We start from the raw sequence: 18,991 nt of genomic DNA, 5'->3' as shown, positions 1-18,991 counted from the left end.
GGCCCAGCTGGGGAAAGAAGCAAGAGAGCTTTGCAGCATCGGCAAACTTCGGTTGCACAAGTTTATCTCTAACAGCAAGGAAGTTATAGCCACAATTCCCAAGGAAGAACGTGCCAAGGGTGCCAAAGACCTGGATATGGCTCTGGGTGAACCACACATGGAGAGAGCGCTTGGTGTACTGTGGTGTGTCGCATCAGACGAGTTCCAGTTTAGAGTAGTTGTCAAGGAACGCCCACTCACAAGAAGAGGAGTGTTGTCTACAGTAGCCTCTGTATATGATCTGCTTGGGTTTGTGGCACCCTTTGTCCTGGTGGGGAAGCAGATCTTGCAGCGGATGTGTCGTGACAAAATCGACTGGGATGACCCCCTTAGAGATGACCTAAGTTCCCAGTGGGAATTCTGGCTCCAAGGTCTACAAAACTTGTCTGAAGTAAGGATCCAACGAAGCTACTTGCCATCAAGTTTCAAGGAGGTGCAGAGTTATGAGCTCCATCACTTCTCCGACGCTAGTACCTCAGGTTATGGAGAGTGCTCATACCTCAGAACAATTAAACCTCCAACACAGACGGAAATGGAGTCAGACAGGACAGAAGAAACACAAGGATTAATGACATTGTCATTTTGCAAGATGATACTGCACCACGCAACCAGTGGAAATTGGCAAAGGTTACAGAAGTGTACCCGGGACAGGATGGCCGGGTGAGAAGATTCAAGTTACTGATCAGCGACTCAACCCTAGATGAGGGAGGTAAATGCATCACCAAACCCACCTATCTGGAGAGGCCCATCCATAAGACAGTCACCCTCCTGGAAGCCGATCAAGAAACCTGCAGACCTCTTTCACAGAAATCACCGGTGATTGGTGGGAGTGTAACTGACAGTTAGACTTACAGGATATCTCGTTGTCTTTTGTTTGAATTGTTTATGTGTCCGCTGTGGGGGAAATGATAATACAAGCGGAACTACGTAGCTAATACTGTTGTAACGGGGATCGTTATTGTAGCAACACACCTTTGGAGGGAAGGCAATCCTGCGCTGCGTTAGCTAAGTTTTCATGTCATCGGGAGTAGTTCATAAACGTTGAAGAGTATGTTAGGATGAAGTGTGAATTCATGCCAGGAATAATAAGTGTGAAGTTTGATTTCCTCCCTTCTGTAATAAGCAGCCAATGAGGTATTTGTTCCTTTATTCATGTGTTAATCTGAACCTGTTATAACGCCGGTTAAACTGTTATGTATGTAAGCACTTCAGAGTTATACCAAGCTAATAAGTCACTCGTAAGATAAGGTTGTAAGAGTGTGCTTAACTGTATTTTTCATTTACTTTATAGTTCTCACGGAAGGTGATAATTCTGACTAAAACTACAGAATAAAGCCGCCAGTTAAAATCAAGGAACGGTTGTGCTCGTGGTTACTGAAGGGAGCTACAGGAGGTGGTTGGATAAATAGATCCCAGGGGAAAAAGACTTGTACCTCAATAATGTTTATTTTGCCTTTATTTAACGTGGCAAGCCAGTTAAGAACAAATTCTTATTGACAATGGTAGCCTAGGAACAGTGGGTATAACTGCCTTGTTCAGAACTACACATTTTGTCATGTTTTGTCTTATATTGTCTTGTCATTTTGCTTTTCCTTCTGTTCGTTTTCCCCCTGCTGGTCTTTTTAGGTTCGTTCCCTTTTTTCTCTCTCCCTCTCTCTCTCTCTTCTCTCTATCGTTCCGTTCCTGCTCCCAGCTGTTCCTATTCCCCTAATCAATCATTTAGTCTTCCCACACCTGTTCCCTATCTTTTCCCCTGATTAGAGTCCCTATTTCTCCCCTTGTTTTCCGTTTCTGTCCTGTCGGATCCTTGTATACTGTTCACCGTGCTGTGTCTTTGTATCGCCCTGTCGTGTCGTGTTTCCCTCAGATGCTGCGTGGTGAGCAGGTGTCTGAGTCTGCTACGGTCAAGTGCCTTCCCGAGGCAACCTGCAGTTCATTATCGAGTCTCCAGTCAGTTCTCGTGATTACGAGTGAAATTGTTTCTTATGCTTTATTTACCGCTCCGATTTGTCTAGGAGTATTGCATATTTCCTTAAACTGGATTAAAGACTCTGTTTTCGCCAAGTCGCTTTTGGGTCCTCATTCACCTGCATAACACATTTTTGCCCTGTCAGCTCGGGGATTGGGGCTTGCTGATTGGACTTTGGGTCTGGTCAAGACTACATGTTTGGCATGTTTTACTAGTCAGTGTTTAACTAGTCAGTGTTTAACACTGAACATAATTGAAGAATTAAGATATTTTGCACAGGAGCAAATTTCATATGCTTCGAAATATCAAAGATACTTGCGAAACGAAAAATACAAAATCGCAGATGGTCCTGTTCAAATAGTTACTGATAACACATTACTAACAAATACTTTTTGATTAGTTTTCATCAACAAATCTCTGAGTTTAAGCGCATCAACAACTCACCACTGCCTTGTTCAGAACTACACATTTTTGCCCTGTCAGCTCAGGGATTCAATCTAGCAATCTTTCGGTTACTGGGCCAACGCTCTAACCACTAGGCTACCTGCTCTAACCACTAGGCTACCTGCTCTAACCACTAGGCTACCTGCTCTAACCACTAGGCTACCTGCTCTAACCACTAGGCTACCTGCTCTAACCACTAGGCTACCTGCTCTAACCACTAGGCTACCTGCTCTAACCACTAGGCTACCTGCTATAACCACTAGGCTACCTGCTCTAACCACTAGGCTACCTGCTCTAACCACTAGGCTACCTGCTCTAACCACTAGGCTACCTGCTCTAACCACTAGGCTACCTGCTCTAACCACTTGGCTACCTGCTCTAACCACTAGGCTACCTGCTCTAACCACTTGGCTACCTGCTCTAACCACTAGGCTACCTGCTCTAACCACTAGGCTACCTGCTCTAACCACTAGGCTACCTGCTCTAACCACTAGGCTACCTGCTCTAACCACTAGGCTACCTGCCGCTCCTGTGAATGTGCAGAGGGAGTGTTCACCCAGCTGTCGAGGTACAAAAAGGAGACAAGTCACATAGAAGCCAACGTGATGAGCCATGCATCAGGGAAACACTACTTATTTTCATTACATTGGGTACGTAATGAGTTCTAGTGTGAAGTTTGTCAGGAGTAATGTGGTCTCCAGGATTACTAACAAAGAGTACGGTCCTATGGGGAAGTCTCTGCATGGACGCTTAGATTAATACGTTTTTTAAAATTGTGATTTGACGCATGCACAGGCTTCACTGTCACTAGGCCAACATGCCAGGCTACCAGTGAAGGGCTTAAAGGAATCCTGGTAGATGCCTTCAGTGACCTAGAGGTGCCAAAAATACATTTGGGATAAGGGATCCTTACAAAAAGAAACATTTTGAATGGGGAGAGCAGAGGTCGGACGCTGAAGCAAAAGGATTGGATGAGAAGTTAACATTTTTTTGCTTTCGTTTGTTGTTTGCTTTTGCTGTAGGGTCCTGCTTGTTTTGTGTGGGGCATTAAAACAGGGATAAAATATACAAATATTGCACTTGGAAATTATACGTGTACGCTAAACAAAACAGTAGAAACAATTTACTAAAGGAGGAACGCACAACTAAAATAGGTATAGTATGTGGTGTATCAGACGCTATGAGGCGAGTACAGCTGGTGAGTTTAATAGTGCAATGAACATGGAGCTATACAAGACAAAGCGAGAATAGGGTCTGGACATGAAACATAGTTCCATTCCCCAGGCAGTATTGATTCTAAGGGAGTGACAGATATAAAGGAGGTAATCAGTGAAGTTGTTGGAGTCCAGGTGTATCTCATAATGAGGCACAGGTGCGCATAACGATGTTGCCAGGTGTGCATAATGATGGTTGTCAGCGCCAGTGATTAGTAAACCGGCAAGGTCGAGTGCCGATCGGGAGAAGACGCGACAAGGTGAGTGCTCAGGTTTAGGAGGACAAAAAAAAAGGATAAAAAAGGACGAGAAGAGCTAAATAAATGGTTAGAAAGACTAGAATTTGAAAATAGTGGTGACTTGTTTGACCACACATGTCCGAATAAGACAGGGTCAGCAGATTCATCGCTGCAACTGAATGTGGTAGTGAATAAGTGTACAACAGGGTTTCTATGGGAACAAGAGCAAGAGGCTAACATGATAACTAGGGCCTACTACACTGGTGGAGGAAAAGTCATAGAGGTTGCAGGCAGTTTAGTAAACATGTTAAAAACCAAAGATACACCCTCCTGAATGTTCATGACAAACAACAGATGTATGGAATGGGTCACAAGGTTAGGAATCGTATGAAAGACACTAATAATTCACCGCGGACAGTATCTGGTGTAAAAGACTGTTCTCATTATGTGTAGAAACCAGGGTCTAGCCCTCAAACTGCAGCCATCTCGACCCTGGTACCTCAGAATAAAAACATCAACTCATGCTATGGAATGCGGTCTTGTTTAGATTTATCAAATCCCCGCGCTGACAAAGTACAAATCTGTTGTTCTGCCCCTGAACAGGCAGTTAACCCACTGTTCCTAGGCCGTCATTGAAAATAAGAATTTGTTCAGGCCAAAGAGTTCAATATTGGTTTCCTACGGACCAGAGAATCTTGTTTCTCATGGTCTGAGAGTCTTTAGGTGTCTTTTGGCAAACTCCAAGTGGGCTATCAATTGTCTTTTAATGAGGAGTGGCTTCCGTCTGCCCCTTTAACCATAAAGGCCTGATTGGTGGAGTGCTGCAGAGATGGGAGAATCTTCCAGACGGACAACCATCTCTACAGAGGAACTCCAGTGCGCTGTCAGAGTGACCATCTGGTTCTTGGTAACCTCTCTGACCAATGCCCTTCTCCCCTGATTGCTCAGTTTTGCTGGGCGGCAAGCTCTAAGAAGAGTCTTGGTGGTTCCAAACGTCTTCCATTTAAGAATGGAGGCCATTGTGTTCTAATGGACCTTCAATGATGCAACCATTTTTTGGGTACCCTCCCCCAGATATGTGCCTCGACACAATCCTGTCTCTGAGCTTTACGGACAATTCCTTCGACCTCATGGCTTGGTGTTTGCTCTGACACGCACTGTCAACTGTAGGACCTTAAATAGACAGGTGTGTGCGCCTTTCCAAATCATGTCCAATCAATTGAATTTTGCACAGGTGGACTCCAATCAAGTTGTAGAAACATCTCAAGAATTATCAATATCGAGTCTCATGGCAAAGGGTCTGAATACTTCAAACCTCTTAAGGATCGGGCCCTTCTTTTCAATTTTTGCCTAAAATGACATACCCAAATCTAACTGCCTGTAGCTCAGGACCTGAAGCAAGGATATGCATATTCTTGGTATAATTTGAAAGGAAACACTTTGAGTTTGTGGAAATGTGACATTAATGTAGGAGAATAACACATTAGATCTGGTTTTTACCAGATGAAACAAACATGAGTTTGTCTTATTTTGTATCTTTGAAATGCAAGAGAAAGGCCATTATCTGATTTTGGACTCTAGGCGCAATTTAGATTTGGGCCACTAGATGGCAGCAGTGTGTGTGCAACGGTTTAAACGGATCCAATGAACCATTGTATTTATGTTCAAAATGTATCAGGTCTGCCCAAATGTGCCTTTGTGAAACCACTCAAGGTGGTCAATATATATATTTTCACTGTAATAGCTACTGTAAATTGGACAGTGCAGTTAGATTAACAAGAGTTTAAGCTTTCTGTCCATATAAGACATGTCTATGTCCCGGGAAATTATCTTGTTCATTACGTCTTGCTAATCACATTAGTGCACATTAGCTCAACCGTCCCATGGGTGGGACACCGATCCTGAAGAGATCCTTAAGAGGTAATCCAATTTCAGCAGTGCCGATGTAACGGATGTGAAACGCTTAGTTAGCGGTGGTGCTGATGTAACGGATGTGAAACAGCTAGCTTAGTTAGCGGTGGTGCTGATGTAACGGATGTGAAACGGCTAGCTTAGTTAGCGGTGGTGCTGATGTAACGGATGTGAAACGGCTAGCTTAGTTAGCGGTGGTGCTGATGTAACGGATGTGAAACGGCTAGCTTAGTTAGCGGTGGTGCTGATGTAACGGATGTGAAACGGCTAGCTTAGTTAGCGGTGGTGCTGATGTAACGGATGTGAAACGGCTAGCTTAGTTAGCGGTGGTGCTGATGTAACGGATGTGAAACAGCTAGCTTAGTTAGCGGTGGTGCAGATGTAACGGATGTGAAACAGCTAGCTTAGTTAGTCGGTGGTGCTGATGTAACGGATGTGAAACAGCTAGCTTAGTTAGCGGTGGTGCCGATGTAACGGATGTGAACGCTTAGTTAGCGGTGGTGCATGAAACAAATAGCTTTTCAATCGGTGACGTCACTTGCTCTGAGACCTTGAAGTAGTGGTTCCCTTTGATCTGCAAGGGCCGTGGCTTTTGTGGAGCGATGGGTAACGATGCTTCGTGGGTGACTGTTGTTGCTGTGTGTAGAGGGTCCCTGGTTCGCGCCCGGGTATGGACGAGGGGACGGTCTAAAGTTATACTGTTACACCGAGCCCTCCTGTTGTTTGAACTTACATGGACTACGGCAGCGTCAGCTGTTGCAGAACGGTTGGAAGTAGTCTTTTTTATGTCCTGTACTCATGCTACAAGACAGCACAGGGTTTTTGCCCCCAGGAACCAAGATGTTGATTACCATAGAGCTGCCAATGACAACAGCTGGTTCTTTCACCTTGAGTGGTTTCGCAAACCCCTTGAGGACCGAAGGGCGGTGGCGCCCGATGGACGCGAACGAGCTGTAGTATCCATTGTGAATGATGAATGACCGGAGTCTTAGCCCCCAGGGAATAAGGCACCGGAACCTCTTGATCCATTTCTAGTCCGTGTCCGGCCCTGACTTAACTTCGCCAAGGTGGGCCCGTGTTGCCAGAGGTCGCTGTTTTCGCCTTCCACGGCGAGTAACATCCAGGTCATCCAGGAGCATCCTATTAACTCCAGTCTCCAGGGACAGGGGAGACCCTTTTGGGAAGGGATCCCTGCAGAGTTCCCGGCCAGTCGGCTGTGGAGAGCCGACATGGCAGGCAACACTTCCACCAGGTCAGAGCAGCAACCGGGGGCATGGATTCCACAGTAGCTTCTGTAGGTTCACTACTTGTGTGCTAAGAGTAGCCACTTCTCCACTGTTGTCCTCTGCAAAGGAGTATTAGCTCTTGATCCATTAGCCTCATTATTATCTATATGGGTTTAAATGAAACAAAATAAACCCTAAATTTGTATTAAGCCTTTGTGCTTCATACCGGGACTATCCAACCTGCTGGAGAGCTACTGTCCTGTAGGATTTTGCCCCAACCCTAATCTAGAGCACCCAATTCAAATAATTAGCTGGTTGATAAACTGAATCAGGTCAGATAAAACTGGGGTTGGAACAAAAATCTACAGGACAGTAGCTCTCCAGGAACTGCGCCGGAGAGCCATGCTCTAAATCAACCAAATTAGACAGGGGTTTGCACAAGAAATGCAGTCAAATATAGATCCTCACACTAATCAGTGGCCTGTAGGCCAAGTTCTCCTTGGGAAATAACTTCCATAGCGTAAGAGGGGAAACAGCCATCAACAGGAAGAAAAAAGGAAATTGTGTGGTAGCGCTTACAGGACTGGCCATCTTTCCTAAACCATAGTACAATAAAAAGAGGGATAGCTTCCATCTATATTGCCACATAGTGACGCAACAGGAAGCAGCCCCAGTCTGTATGCCACTTCAATATAGTGTCCATTGTCTGAAAGTCCTGGACCATAGAAAAATATAACGAAGTCCAATGTCATGCAAGTGTGTTCCTTTTACCAAACTGAGGGCTGTTCTCATCATCCTATGGAGGGAAGCATCATAACCATAGGCTTAGTTGCGTTTGTGCATGGATACCATACCTGAATATTGAGCCAATCCCAGAGCTGTCAGCTCTTCCCCATGTCTGCTGAGCTTAACGTTTTTCCTCGAAGAAGTCTTGAGCCTCCTTGACAGTGGAAAACATTTTGGTATTCTGGTAGGGTCAAGATGAACTTTGGCAGGTTTAGCTGGAATCTCACATCATTGGGCACCCTGTTTCTACAGCTCAGCACTCAGCTCTATTAAATGCTAACTCTTCCATGTGGCAGCGTAGCCTAGTGGTTAGAGCATTGGACTAGTAACCGAAAGGTTGCAGGTACAAATCTGGCATTCTACCCCTGAACAAGGCAGTTAACCCACTTCCTATGCAGTCATTGAAAATAAGAATTTGTTCTTAACTGACTTGCCTAGTTACTTTTTAAAATTTTAGATCCCCTCATTCTGCTGCGAGGTGAACAATTTGCCATTTGACTTCAAAACTGTCAATTTGTACAATCCTTTCCCGGGGTCCTTTGCGGACCAGGGCCGTGCAATGTTATCCTGCAGCATGGGAAACAGCATTCTGAGCCAACACCTGCACCCATGTTGATAAATTCATTGCTGACCTGACATAAATCACAGCATTATTTCACATTCATGCACAAGTTAACTGCAGATAAACAAAGACCATGGTTAAAACAGATTTATTGAAGATAAAAAGAATTGACCGTCTTTTCTATAGTCACAGACAAACACCATTAGTCAGCAAAACCTCAAAATAAACAAAGCAGAACACACATGGAAAAGACAAAGGAAACCACTGCACACAGCTGCTCATACTCCCAGGTGATATTTATTAACAATGTTGAGCCTTAGGTCTTCAGGCATCCATGTCCCAGGTGAGTCCCATATGGGCTACCACACAACAACTCCTTCCTTCCAGTTGATCACTTCCTGACAAAGGAGGTAAAAGACATGTATAACAGTTTAACAATATTAATATTCAATGTATCAAAAATATAGGATCATATATTATATAACGTCCTACCATACAGAACAAACATTTCAATGAAAATCAAAAACAAGTCTAAAAACAACCCTCCACAAGCAGTAGAATGAAACCATCATGTCAGTAGAATGAAACAGTCATAAAAACAAAACCGCGAGGAACTGCAGAGAGATCGTAGACCATCAGCAAGTAATACATGAAGTCCTATCAGTCAGGTAATTACGGAACCAGTTAAATGCTGCTTCACCCAACCCATTAGAGGAGTCTATGCAATAAGGAATGATCAACAGTATCTAAGGCTTTGGAGAGATCAATAAACTATTGTGCTGATCATTTTATTATCCATAGTATTTATTATAACATTTAAAGTCAGGGCTGCTGCAGAAATTGTGCCCTCAGGATAAATGTGTAAGATCAATCATTGATCTTAACACTGGCCTCTAGTGGCAGTTCTGTGGCAAGTTTACCAGAGGAAGAAAGGAAGCCGCCGGCCATCTTGGAAACTCCGGCCACGTGGAAGAGAATCTGAAAATGTATGAGTATTGTTAAAGAGGTAATTCCCATTTTAATACATTGAACTCTGGTCAAGTCAATAACTGCCACTTGATGTGTTCAGAAAACCGAATTATCACCACTAAACATTCTGACGGTAATTCCAGCTGTTTTCAGTTTAGTAGTCATCATTACCACACCAGGACCCATAAAGAAACACGGCATAGATATAGAATAGGGTTTGACAGATTGTGAAAGTGACTACTCACCTGAAGTATCGATGGGAGCTGAGAATCAGCAAGGGGCAACCGAACAGACGAAGTCGCTCTGGATAAGAGCGTCTGCTAAATGACTTAAATGTAATGTAAATGTAAAATAATTAGTTGAAAGAAACCTAGGTGTCAAATTAAAAAACGCTCAAATGTCACCACTATACAATCTGCAGGTAATTCCAGCTATTTTCACTTTAATATTCATCATAAGGGCGGCAGGGTAGCCTAGTGGTTAGAGCATTGGACTAGTAGCCGAAAGGTTGCCAGTTCAAATCCCTGAGCTGACAAGGTACAAATCTGTCATTCTGCCCCTGAACAGGCAGTTAACCCACTGTTATTATTTTTTAGCATAAACACAGGTGACCAAGCTAAGGCAGCTTGAGCCCAGAGTGAATGTCCTTACCGTCCAGTCCAGGGAGAACTTGCAGGTGTGTTATTCAAAGGGACACCACCTGAAAAGTAGAGAATCTAAGATTACAATATGTGATAATGTTATATAGGAAAGTTCCAGTTTTTCCCAGTCGGAGCCAGGTCATGTTCAGAAAACCGAATATCACCACTGTACAATCTGACGGTAATTCCAGCTGTTTTCAGTTTTAGTATTCATCACAACACAAAATTACAGCTACCCTGAGAATGGGACAGGTGAGGTGTTGGCTTTCGCCAGCGTGATAGGCTTACCTTACCACTTGCCATCAACCCATTGGGGTGGTTTAACACCTTTTGTTAAAAACAAAATCACAAGGGTTATGAGAATATGAATACTATCATCTATTCAGAAGCAGCTCAAGAGTGGGGAAGAAACTAAAGTAAATATTAAAGTAACTGCCAGGTCAGGTTCAGAAAACCGAATTATCACCACTAAACAATCTGACGGTAATTCCAGCGATTTTCAGTTTAGTATTCATCACAACGAGACAGATACCACGATAAAATGTCAAAGTGAAGTCTAGGTGTTTATGGGTGTGGTAGTCTTACCTTGAGTCTTCTAGTCCTCAACTCATTGGGGCGGTGTCACTCCTGTTCACAACAATCACAGGGGGGTTATGAGAATCAGTATGAAAACCATTCATCTCCTGAACATGACTGAAGATCTCTTAACACAGCTGTTGCTCAGAAGTATTTGAAATCATCAGTTGTTGCATCAAACTCTTCCTATTCAAGCTTTCATCACTGCCAGCTGTGGCCATGGTGCCTATTCAAAATCATTGGATCAGAGGACTAGACACCAATTCGTTTAAAATGATAAACAATTTGCCATTGAATACCCAACTAGACTATTACTAGTCAGGCCTCAATAGCCAGATGAATTTACCAGCTATGTGCAGTCAATGGGGTATGCTCCAGTTCATACCGCCCTGGCCAGGTCCAGAAGGAGTGGGCTCCCGAATCTAGAACTGATGTACAATTTGGTTAATGCATGAGGACTAACAAAACTTGCATTTCAAAAATGTGTGGACTAGCTAATTTAGCCAACTAAACGCGTAAACTGGTTTTCCCATTGCGTAAACTGGCTTTCCCATTGCGTAAACTGGCTTTCCCATTGCGTAAACTGGCTTTCCCATTGCGTAAACTGGCTTTCCCATTGCGTAAACTGGCTTTCCCATTGCGTAAACTGGCTTTCCCATTGCGTAAACTGGCTTTCCCATTGCGTAAACTGGCTTTCCCATTGCGTAAACTGGCTTTCCCATTGCGTAAACTGGCTTTCCGTGTTCGTGGATCAGATGGCTAACAGTTTAGGAATCTTCGTCTTACTAGATCACATCCATAAATTGTCAAAAATCGACCACGTTAGTTACGCATTAGCAGTTAATTCAGTAACATCCGCGCCAAACATAAACTTACCCCCGGAATGGTTTTACGTTTCTCCAGTTCCCCACGTGCATGGTTCTGCAAGGCCCAAACCCTCCACAACTACCAATCTAGCTACTTGGGAGTTAATGACCAGTTCAGGAGCATTGCAAGACTCAAGTGGCAGCAGTGTACCAATAACTAACGTTAAACACCAATGAAGCATTTCTAAGCCATAACTTCGACATTTAGAAAGGCGTCTTCAGGTCGATCACAAGACTAATCGAATGAGCAAGCATGTGTCTGGCCAGTCTTCTGCGCTATATAAACGTTTGGTGCGTTCAAGCGAATTGGGGATTCGGAAAAAACGAGCTCAGAATGGGGGGAAAAAAATCTTAGGATCCGGACGTCCAGTGACCTTCATGTCAGAGAAGTCGGAGTTCTATGACGATGGCGCTTTCAAGACAACTGGGGACTCGGGAAAAAAACGAGGTCAAATCACGACGTAGAGTTCCGACTTGGAATTCCGAGTTAGATGACCATTCAAAAATGATTTTTCCCAGTCCGAGCTAATTTTATCCAGAGTTCCCAGTTGTTTTGAAAGCGGCATGACGCCCGAGTTTACGACTAGTAATTCCAAGTTGGATGACCGTTCAAAACTCATTTTTCCAGTCAGAAATCGTTTTTTATTAGCTCCCAATTGTTTTGAACGCACTGAATTCGGAGGTTGGAGATTCCCTAATTCCGAGCTAGGTTGAAGTTCCGAGATGTCGAGAACACACCATTGGTCTCCGGGCATTATATTGAAAGGGTGATGACACGTTCATGTGCTCATCGAAACTCGGACATTTCTGACTTGGAAGTTCGTTGAAGAAACATGAGTTCCGAGTTTCCCAGAATCGACTAATAGAAGCTCCTCTAGTCTGTAAGGTGGGGAGGAAGGTAGGGAGTGTGTGGGGTGGGGAGGAAGGTAGGGAGTCTGTAGGGTGGGGAGGAAGGTAGGGAGTCTGTAGGGTGGGGAGGAAGGTAGGGAGTCTGTAGGGTGGGGAGGAAGGTAGGGAGTCTGTAGGGTGGGGAGGAAGGTAGGGAGTCTGTAGGGTGGGGAGGAAGGTAGGGAGTGCGATGACACAAGGACATCTCCTGAGTACAAACCAAGTGGAGTTACTTTTACCTACTCTCTTGAGAACCGTAAGGATCTCGAGGTGGAGTCAGCCGGTAGTAATGATTGCTCTGAAGTTGAGCCTGACCAAGATGAGGTCGACCTTACCTGTGGCAACGGGTGTGGTGGAGACTTCCTAGCTTTGCCCCGATGAACAAACCAGAAATGATTATGGACCGTTAGGAGTGAGATTTTTTGCAGAAAGTGGATCCATGTTTTTTTGGCCGACACGTATGTTGTATGAAGCTGGGTGATGAACAAACTGGGAACTGTTACATTTGTCAAAGTCTCGAGAAATGGAATTGTGTTGATTTATTTTGCGCATCGTCTGTCCAGAGGCAGAAGGTGCTCTGCATCACGTGTTCTGGGGGTCAACCGGTGTCGTGCTTTGCTCTCCAGGAGCAGGTGCCCCGCATCATGTCGCTCAAAATAATAATCATTGGGGTGGCGTTGAGTGATGAAAAATAATATTACTGGTGTTTGTGATGCCCAGCATTTCATGAGATGCAGAATACCCTGTCCTTGTTGAGCTTTAATATAGAGTTTCTACCTGCTATTTTTTTAACTGGGAAAGTCAATTACAGACTAATTCTGATTTACAATGACAGTCTACCCTAATCTGGATGACACTGGGCCAGTTGTGCGCCGCCCTATGGGACGCCCAATCACAGCCGGTTGGAATACAGCCTGGAATTGAACCAGGGTCTGTAGTGATGCTTTCAACATGCAGTGCCTTAGACTGCTGCGCCACTCAGGAGTCCTAAAAGTAACTCCACTTGGTTTGTTCTCAGGAGATCAGGAGGGCATTGTGAAGATGGGTTTGGGAAAGCACTTTGTGTAAACTGTGGAGGGCACACATGCAGCTGGAGATCCGAAGTGCCCTGTACGAGAGAGACAAGTTGAGATTTCCAGAGGTTGAGTGGGGAAGAAGGTTTCATTATGCTGAAGCAGTAAGGACCGTAGAGGATAGCCAAAGGGTGAGGGATTCAACTGGTGAGTAGGCTTGAAGAGAGGGAGAGCCAGAAGGGATGAGTTGTAGTATTTATTGCGTTTATAGCCATGGTGATCAACTGCACTGCACTGATGGAGCGGAAAGCACAGAAGATAGATGAGGCAGTTGAAGCAGCAGAGAAACATTGAGGTGTGACATTTTAGTGCAGATGATCTACAGGGAGTTTTGAGAGAAGGGGTTCCATCCTCCCAGTCCGACAGCCTGGTGTAGGATCATTTAGGCCTAAAGTAGTGTGATGGGTGGTTGTTTTTTGGGGGGATAGTTGAGGCTCCACAGGAGGTTGGTGACACCTTAATTGGGGAGAATGGGCTTGTGGTAATGACTGGATTGGAAATAGTGTAATGGTTACCAATACATCAAACCTGATTTCCAGATGTTTGATCCCATTCCATTTGCTCCGTTCCGGACATTATTGTGAGCCGTTCTCCCCTCAGCAGCCTCCTGTTGTGTTTTGGTGCAGGGTTAGATGGTGGTGCAATTAAAATGTTTCAAATGTGTATTTCTGCCTTTCCCCTTTTCTTGTGACCAAAATGTGCAATCCACACTACGACCTGCGAAAGGCAGAAATACATAACACAGCACCTCGTCTGCCGGAAATTCTCACCAAAAAGAAGAATCTCTAAGCAAATAACTTATATTTAATTTGTACTCGGATATTCTGAGTTTCCGGTAGGACGTGAACGCGGAATGAGATCATCAATGTGCGCACTTACACAGACAATAGGGCCCATTATGACGTGTCCCACTTAGTGTTCGCTGTTCTCTGTTGTAATAATCTAAGGATTTGTTTGCACGGTTACACAGATCAGAGAATAGTGTGTCTTATATATCAAATAATCATATTATTTCTGAAACTATGGACGCCCCCGAAGAGAAAACGAGTCTTTCTGCTGCACAAAGAAGAGCAGAAATTCGGAGGCGAAAATTGCTCATGAATTCCGAAGACCGAATGAACAGAATCGTGGGTTTCACCAAAGCTGAAGCTGAAAAGAATGGTAAGGAAAATCTGACTGATGGTAAATGGTTTGCTGGCTGATCAGACAAGCAGATTGCATTGCCTGTTCGTTTATTAGCTTGCAGCTCTACCATCGAAACTGGCAACTACCGGTAGCTTGTTACCATCTAAATGTTAGCTGCACAGTACACACTTACTGAGCTAGCTGATCATAATGGTGCAGTGAGTTGAAGAGAAACCTTACGTCAGTGTGGAATGTACTGTAGTCATGACAATTCAGTGCCCTTCTGTAATATATAAAAAAGCTTACTAATATAAATGTGCATTTATTTATATATATTAGTTAGTTTATATTAGTTTGGACACCTCTTTCAAGCGTTTTTCATTATTTTACTATTTTCTACATTGTAGAATAATAGTGAAGACCTCAAAATGATGAAATAACACATGGAATCGTGTAGTAATCAAAAAGTGTTGAAGAATCTCAAATATATTTTGGATTTCTTTAAAGTAGCCACCCTTTGTCTTGAGAGCTTTGCACACGCTCAAGCAGCTTCATTATTCATTTGAGGAATTGATTTCCTGAAATGCGTTTCAGCCAATCAGTTGTGTTGAGACATGGTAGGGGTGATCAAGTGCATATTATGGCAAGAACAGCTCAAATAAGCAACGAGAATCGGCAGTCCATCATTACTTTAAGACATGAAGGTCAGTCAATGTGGAACATTTGTGAAGTCGCAAAACCCATCGAGCGCTATGATGAAACTGGCTCTCATGAGGACCGCCACAGAAAAGGGAGACCCAGAGTTACCTCTGCTGCAGAGGATAGGTTCAATAGAGTTACCAACCTCAGATTGCAGCCCAAATAAATGCTTCAAAAGAGTTCAAGTAACAGACACATCTCAACAGACGAGACTGTGTGAATCAGGCCTTCATGGTCGAATTGCTGCAAAGAAACCACTACTAAAGGACACCAATAAGAAGAAGAGACTTGCTTGGGCCAAGAAAAATGAGCAATGGACATTAGCCCGGTGGAAATCTGTCCTTTGGTCTGATGAGTCCATATTTTGAGATTTTTGGTTCCATCCGCTGTGTCTTTTGTGAGACACAGAGTAGGTGAATGATGATCTCTGCATGTGTGGTTCCCACCGTGAAGCATGGAGGAGGAGGTGTGACAGTGTGGGGGTGCTTTGCTGGTGACACTGATTTATTTAGAATTCAAGGCACACTTAACCAGCATGGCTACCACAGCATTCTGCAGCGATACGCCATCCCATCTGGTTTGCACTTAGTGGGACTATCATTTGTTTTTCCAACAGGACAATGACCCAACACACCTCCAAGCTCTGTAAGGGCTATTTGACCAAGAAGGGGAGTGATGGAGTGCTGCATCAGATGACCTGGCCTCCACAATCACCCGACCTCAATCCCAATTGAGATGGTTTGGGATGAGTTGGACCACAGAGTGACGTAAAAGCATCCAACAAGTGCTCAGCATATGTGGGAACTCCTTCAAGACGGTTGGAAAAATCAAATGAAGCTGGTTGAGGGAATGCAAAGAGTGTGTAAAGCTGTCATCAAGGCAAAGGGTGGCTACTTTGAAGAATCTAAAATCATCTAAAATATAATTTGATTTAACATTTTTTTGGGGGGGGGGTTACTACACGATTCCATGTGTTATTTCATAGTTTTGATGTCTTCACTATTTCTGCAATGTTGAAAATAGTAAAAAATAAAGAAACTCTTGAAAAAGATTCTGGTACTGTGTATATCCATATATAGAATCTCTATGTCCGTATCTCACTTCACAGAGAAGTCTAGTTAGCCTAATCCATTAAACTGCCGATGCCGTCTCATACAGGAGCATCAAGTCGTGTCACAGAGCCTAGGTTCCACCTGGACTTGGACAGGAACAAGCCGTGGTCAGCATCCTCATCCCCAAGACTGTCTCCATTCCTCCCAGAGGCAGTAGGCAGCAGCCACCCCCACAGCGATCTTCCAGAGAGGAAAGGCTCTCCCCTGCCAGACAGCAGCGAGGTGCTGGGTGTAGACAAGGATGTGACTCCAGGGGTCCGACAAAGGACACGGGGAGAGGCCCAGCTGGCTGCTGATGAGCCCAGCCATTCCGAATCCCCACGCAGAGGGTTGCAGAAGTATTTATCCCGCTTTGATGACGCCATGAAGCTCAGAGGCCAACTCGCCAATGAGAATCAGGCCCAGGATGCAGCTGGGTCAGACCCAGAAGAGTTGGACTCCTTCAGGCTCTTCAGGCTTGTCGGCAGTGTCCTCCTCGCCATCTTTGTCAGAGGTTTTGTCTGCAAGTATCTGGTGAGTCGGATCAGAAAAGTGTTGCATCTTCCCTTGAGGTTTTTGAATTTGTTCAATACCACGGACCTATTCTGTCTTCGACTTGGCTGCACTGATTGTGATATGAGAGTAGACCTGTGGCATTTCACTAACTTGGTTGTGCTCTTTTCTTCTTTTTGCAGTCCATATTTGCACCATTTCTCACCCTCGAACTGGCCTACATGGGGTTGTACAAGTATTTTCCAAAGGTTTGAGATACATCTACACCGTTACTATGCAGTGAATGGTGCACCGCTATAACAAATGGGTCAGATGTATGTGGTCATATCCTGTGCAGTATTATTATAGATACATAAATGTGTAATAACTTTCCGCCAGGTTGAGAAGAAGATGCAGACCACAGTGCTGACCGCCGCCCTCCTGCTGTCTGGAATCCCCGCTGAGGTCATCAACCGCTTCATGGACACCTACAGGAAGATGGCTGACGTCTTCGCCGACCTCTGTGTCTACTTCTTCACCTTCATCCTCAGTCACGAGATCCTGCTGTTGCTTAGTTCAGAAGAGACTGATACTCCCTGATGGACTGGAGGTCGCCGTGCTATGGCGCTGTAAATGTCACCCCCTCTCTGGGTGACAGAGGAGGGCATGACCCCTGATAGTGATCCTTCACCCTACCTCCCAACCATGTCCCATCCTGAGTCAGTACACCCCATAGGGGAGGGTGTTCGAGGTGCAGGGTCTGCAGGTGGATAAGAGAGGAAGACCGAACTTACTGGTTGAACAAGGTAACATAACATGCATTTGTGTTCTGGCCCTCTTTACTATCCAGTAAAACAACACATGTCACTGCACCTATCTGTTGTATATTTAAACATCTTACATATTAATATTGTCCATAGGAGCTGCTTTTAAGTTACTGTTTAAGTAGCTCCCTACAGTGTTTACATAAGTGGTTCAGTTACTTTGCGATTTTGTTTGTTTCAAGTGAATTAATCTATCTCGTATGGAAGACCGGAGAAGCACTTGTCTTCCAGTGTTTTATTTTTGCACCCTTTTATGCTTTAAAGACATGGTTGACTTTATCTGTACATGTGCAAGCTCTTATTAAAAGAGGTCGATTGTGTCATCTGAACTAGGGAGAACAATTGCTTTGGATTGTCTTTGTGGAAAGTGTGTTTTGTCACTGCTATTCAGTGTCGGGCGGTGGGGTCTTATAAACTTGTTTATTATCTGTGCTGAATAAGTCTGATTTGTGGAAATGTCATGTATTGCTCTCCTAGTTATCCCAGCCTCACTAATACAGTCTTTCTGTGGCATGCTACATCATCTGTTAATTAAACAAAAATGTATTTAACAAGGCAAGTCTTGGCAAACTCTTATTTTCAATGATGGTCTAGGAACTGTGGGTTTAACTGCCTTGTCAACTCGGGGATTCGATCTAGCAACCTTTCGGTTACTAGTCCAACGCTCTAACCACTAGGCTACCTGCCTCCCCACATCCTACATGGCACTAATTATTTTAGGTGGTGTGAGACTTTTTTTTTCTTTCTTCGTGACTTCATTGGTGTGTTCTTGTTTGTCAGAATGGCTTGATTCATTTTCATAATTTTGAAAATTATAATTTTGTTTAAGGTAAATGCTTTATTCATGCTTTATTTATTGTATGTGAAATATTGAAATCAATATCAAACGCAAAGATAAAGAGATGGGAATGTTGCATCTTACAGTAAGTTCTGCTAAACAACACTGTAATGAATATGCTGTGTTAAACAAATAAAACCTTGGAACATTTCAATTGTTTCTGGTTGATTTCTTTTGTTCAGTCATTAAACTCCTAGATGTAGGCAGTTTATTTTTTTTATCTTTATTTCATTAGGCAAGTCAGTTAATAACAAATTCTTATTTTCAATGACGGCCTAGGAACAGTGGGTTAATTGCCTGTTCAGGGACAGAACGACAGATTTGTACCTTGTCAGCTCGGGGGTTTGAACTCGCAACCTTCCGGTTACTAGTCCAACGCTCTAACCACTAGGCTACCTACCGCCCCTACACTCTAACCACTAGGCTACCCTGCCGCCTCTACACTCTAACCACTAGACTACCTACCGCCACTACACTCTAACCACTAGGCTACCCTGCCGCCCTGTGACCTTGTACATT

General features: G+C 44.1%; 1 protein-coding gene, 1 long non-coding RNA gene and 5 other non-coding genes across 8 annotated transcripts; 1 reads left to right on the top strand and 6 right to left on the bottom strand.

The window, feature by feature from the left end:
- Window positions 1-8,522: 8,522 nt before the first annotated feature.
- LOC124015334 lies at window positions 8,523-11,786 on the bottom strand. Of its 2 annotated transcripts, XR_006835134.1 has the most exons (8): window positions 11,453-11,786; window positions 10,923-11,004; window positions 10,586-10,627; window positions 10,289-10,327; window positions 10,011-10,059; window positions 9,605-9,687; window positions 9,311-9,368; window positions 8,523-8,788 (listed from the first exon to the last, which is right to left on the bottom strand). It is a non-coding gene; the product is annotated as an uncharacterized LOC124015334 (long non-coding RNA). The 2 variants fall into 2 exon arrangements; XR_006835135.1 differs by lacking the exon at window positions 10,289-10,327 and having other exon boundaries at window positions 11,453-11,784.
- Window positions 9,454-9,529, bottom strand: LOC124016086. The gene has a single exon (XR_006835307.1). It is a non-coding gene; the product is annotated as a small nucleolar RNA SNORD65 (small nucleolar RNA).
- On the bottom strand, window positions 9,741-9,817 carry LOC124016105. Its single transcript, XR_006835310.1, has one exon. It is a non-coding gene; the product is annotated as a small nucleolar RNA SNORD65 (small nucleolar RNA).
- On the bottom strand, window positions 10,144-10,219 carry LOC124016092. Its single transcript, XR_006835308.1, has one exon. It is a non-coding gene; the product is annotated as a small nucleolar RNA SNORD65 (small nucleolar RNA).
- LOC124016100 lies at window positions 10,445-10,520 on the bottom strand. Its single transcript, XR_006835309.1, has one exon. It is a non-coding gene; the product is annotated as a small nucleolar RNA SNORD65 (small nucleolar RNA).
- Window positions 10,719-10,785, bottom strand: LOC124016052. The gene has a single exon (XR_006835298.1). It is a non-coding gene; the product is annotated as a small nucleolar RNA SNORD49 (small nucleolar RNA).
- A 2,475-nt stretch (window positions 11,787-14,261) lies between the features above and the next one.
- On the top strand, window positions 14,262-18,626 carry camlg (calcium modulating ligand). The gene is made up of 4 exons (XM_046330396.1): window positions 14,262-14,564; window positions 16,386-16,852; window positions 17,014-17,079; window positions 17,210-18,626. The coding sequence occupies exons 1-4, from the start codon at window positions 14,426-14,428 to the stop codon at window positions 17,408-17,410; spliced, it is 873 nt and encodes a 290-aa protein (XP_046186352.1). The 5' UTR covers window positions 14,262-14,425; the 3' UTR covers window positions 17,411-18,626.
- Window positions 18,627-18,991: the final 365 nt, after the last annotated feature.

The sequence above is a fragment of the Oncorhynchus gorbuscha genome, linkage group LG02, assembly GCF_021184085.1.
Source record: "Oncorhynchus gorbuscha isolate QuinsamMale2020 ecotype Even-year linkage group LG02, OgorEven_v1.0, whole genome shotgun sequence".
NCBI lineage: Eukaryota > Metazoa > Chordata > Actinopteri > Salmoniformes > Salmonidae > Oncorhynchus > Oncorhynchus gorbuscha.
The sequence above is the reverse complement of the archived record's forward strand: the minus strand, read 5'-3'. Positions and strand labels throughout refer to the sequence as shown.

Excerpts from the sequence above, each read along its gene's own strand:
- camlg (XM_046330396.1), top strand. The coding sequence starts at position 14,426 with ATGGACGCCCCCGAAGAGAAAACGAGTCTTTCTGCTGCACAAAGAAGA. Across the intron at positions 16,853-17,013 it reads GTTTTGTCTGCAAGTATCTG|TCCATATTTGCACCATTTCT; the intron begins GTGAGTCGGATC and ends TTCTTTTTGCAG. Across the intron at positions 17,080-17,209 it reads TGTACAAGTATTTTCCAAAG|GTTGAGAAGAAGATGCAGAC; the intron begins GTTTGAGATACA and ends ACTTTCCGCCAG.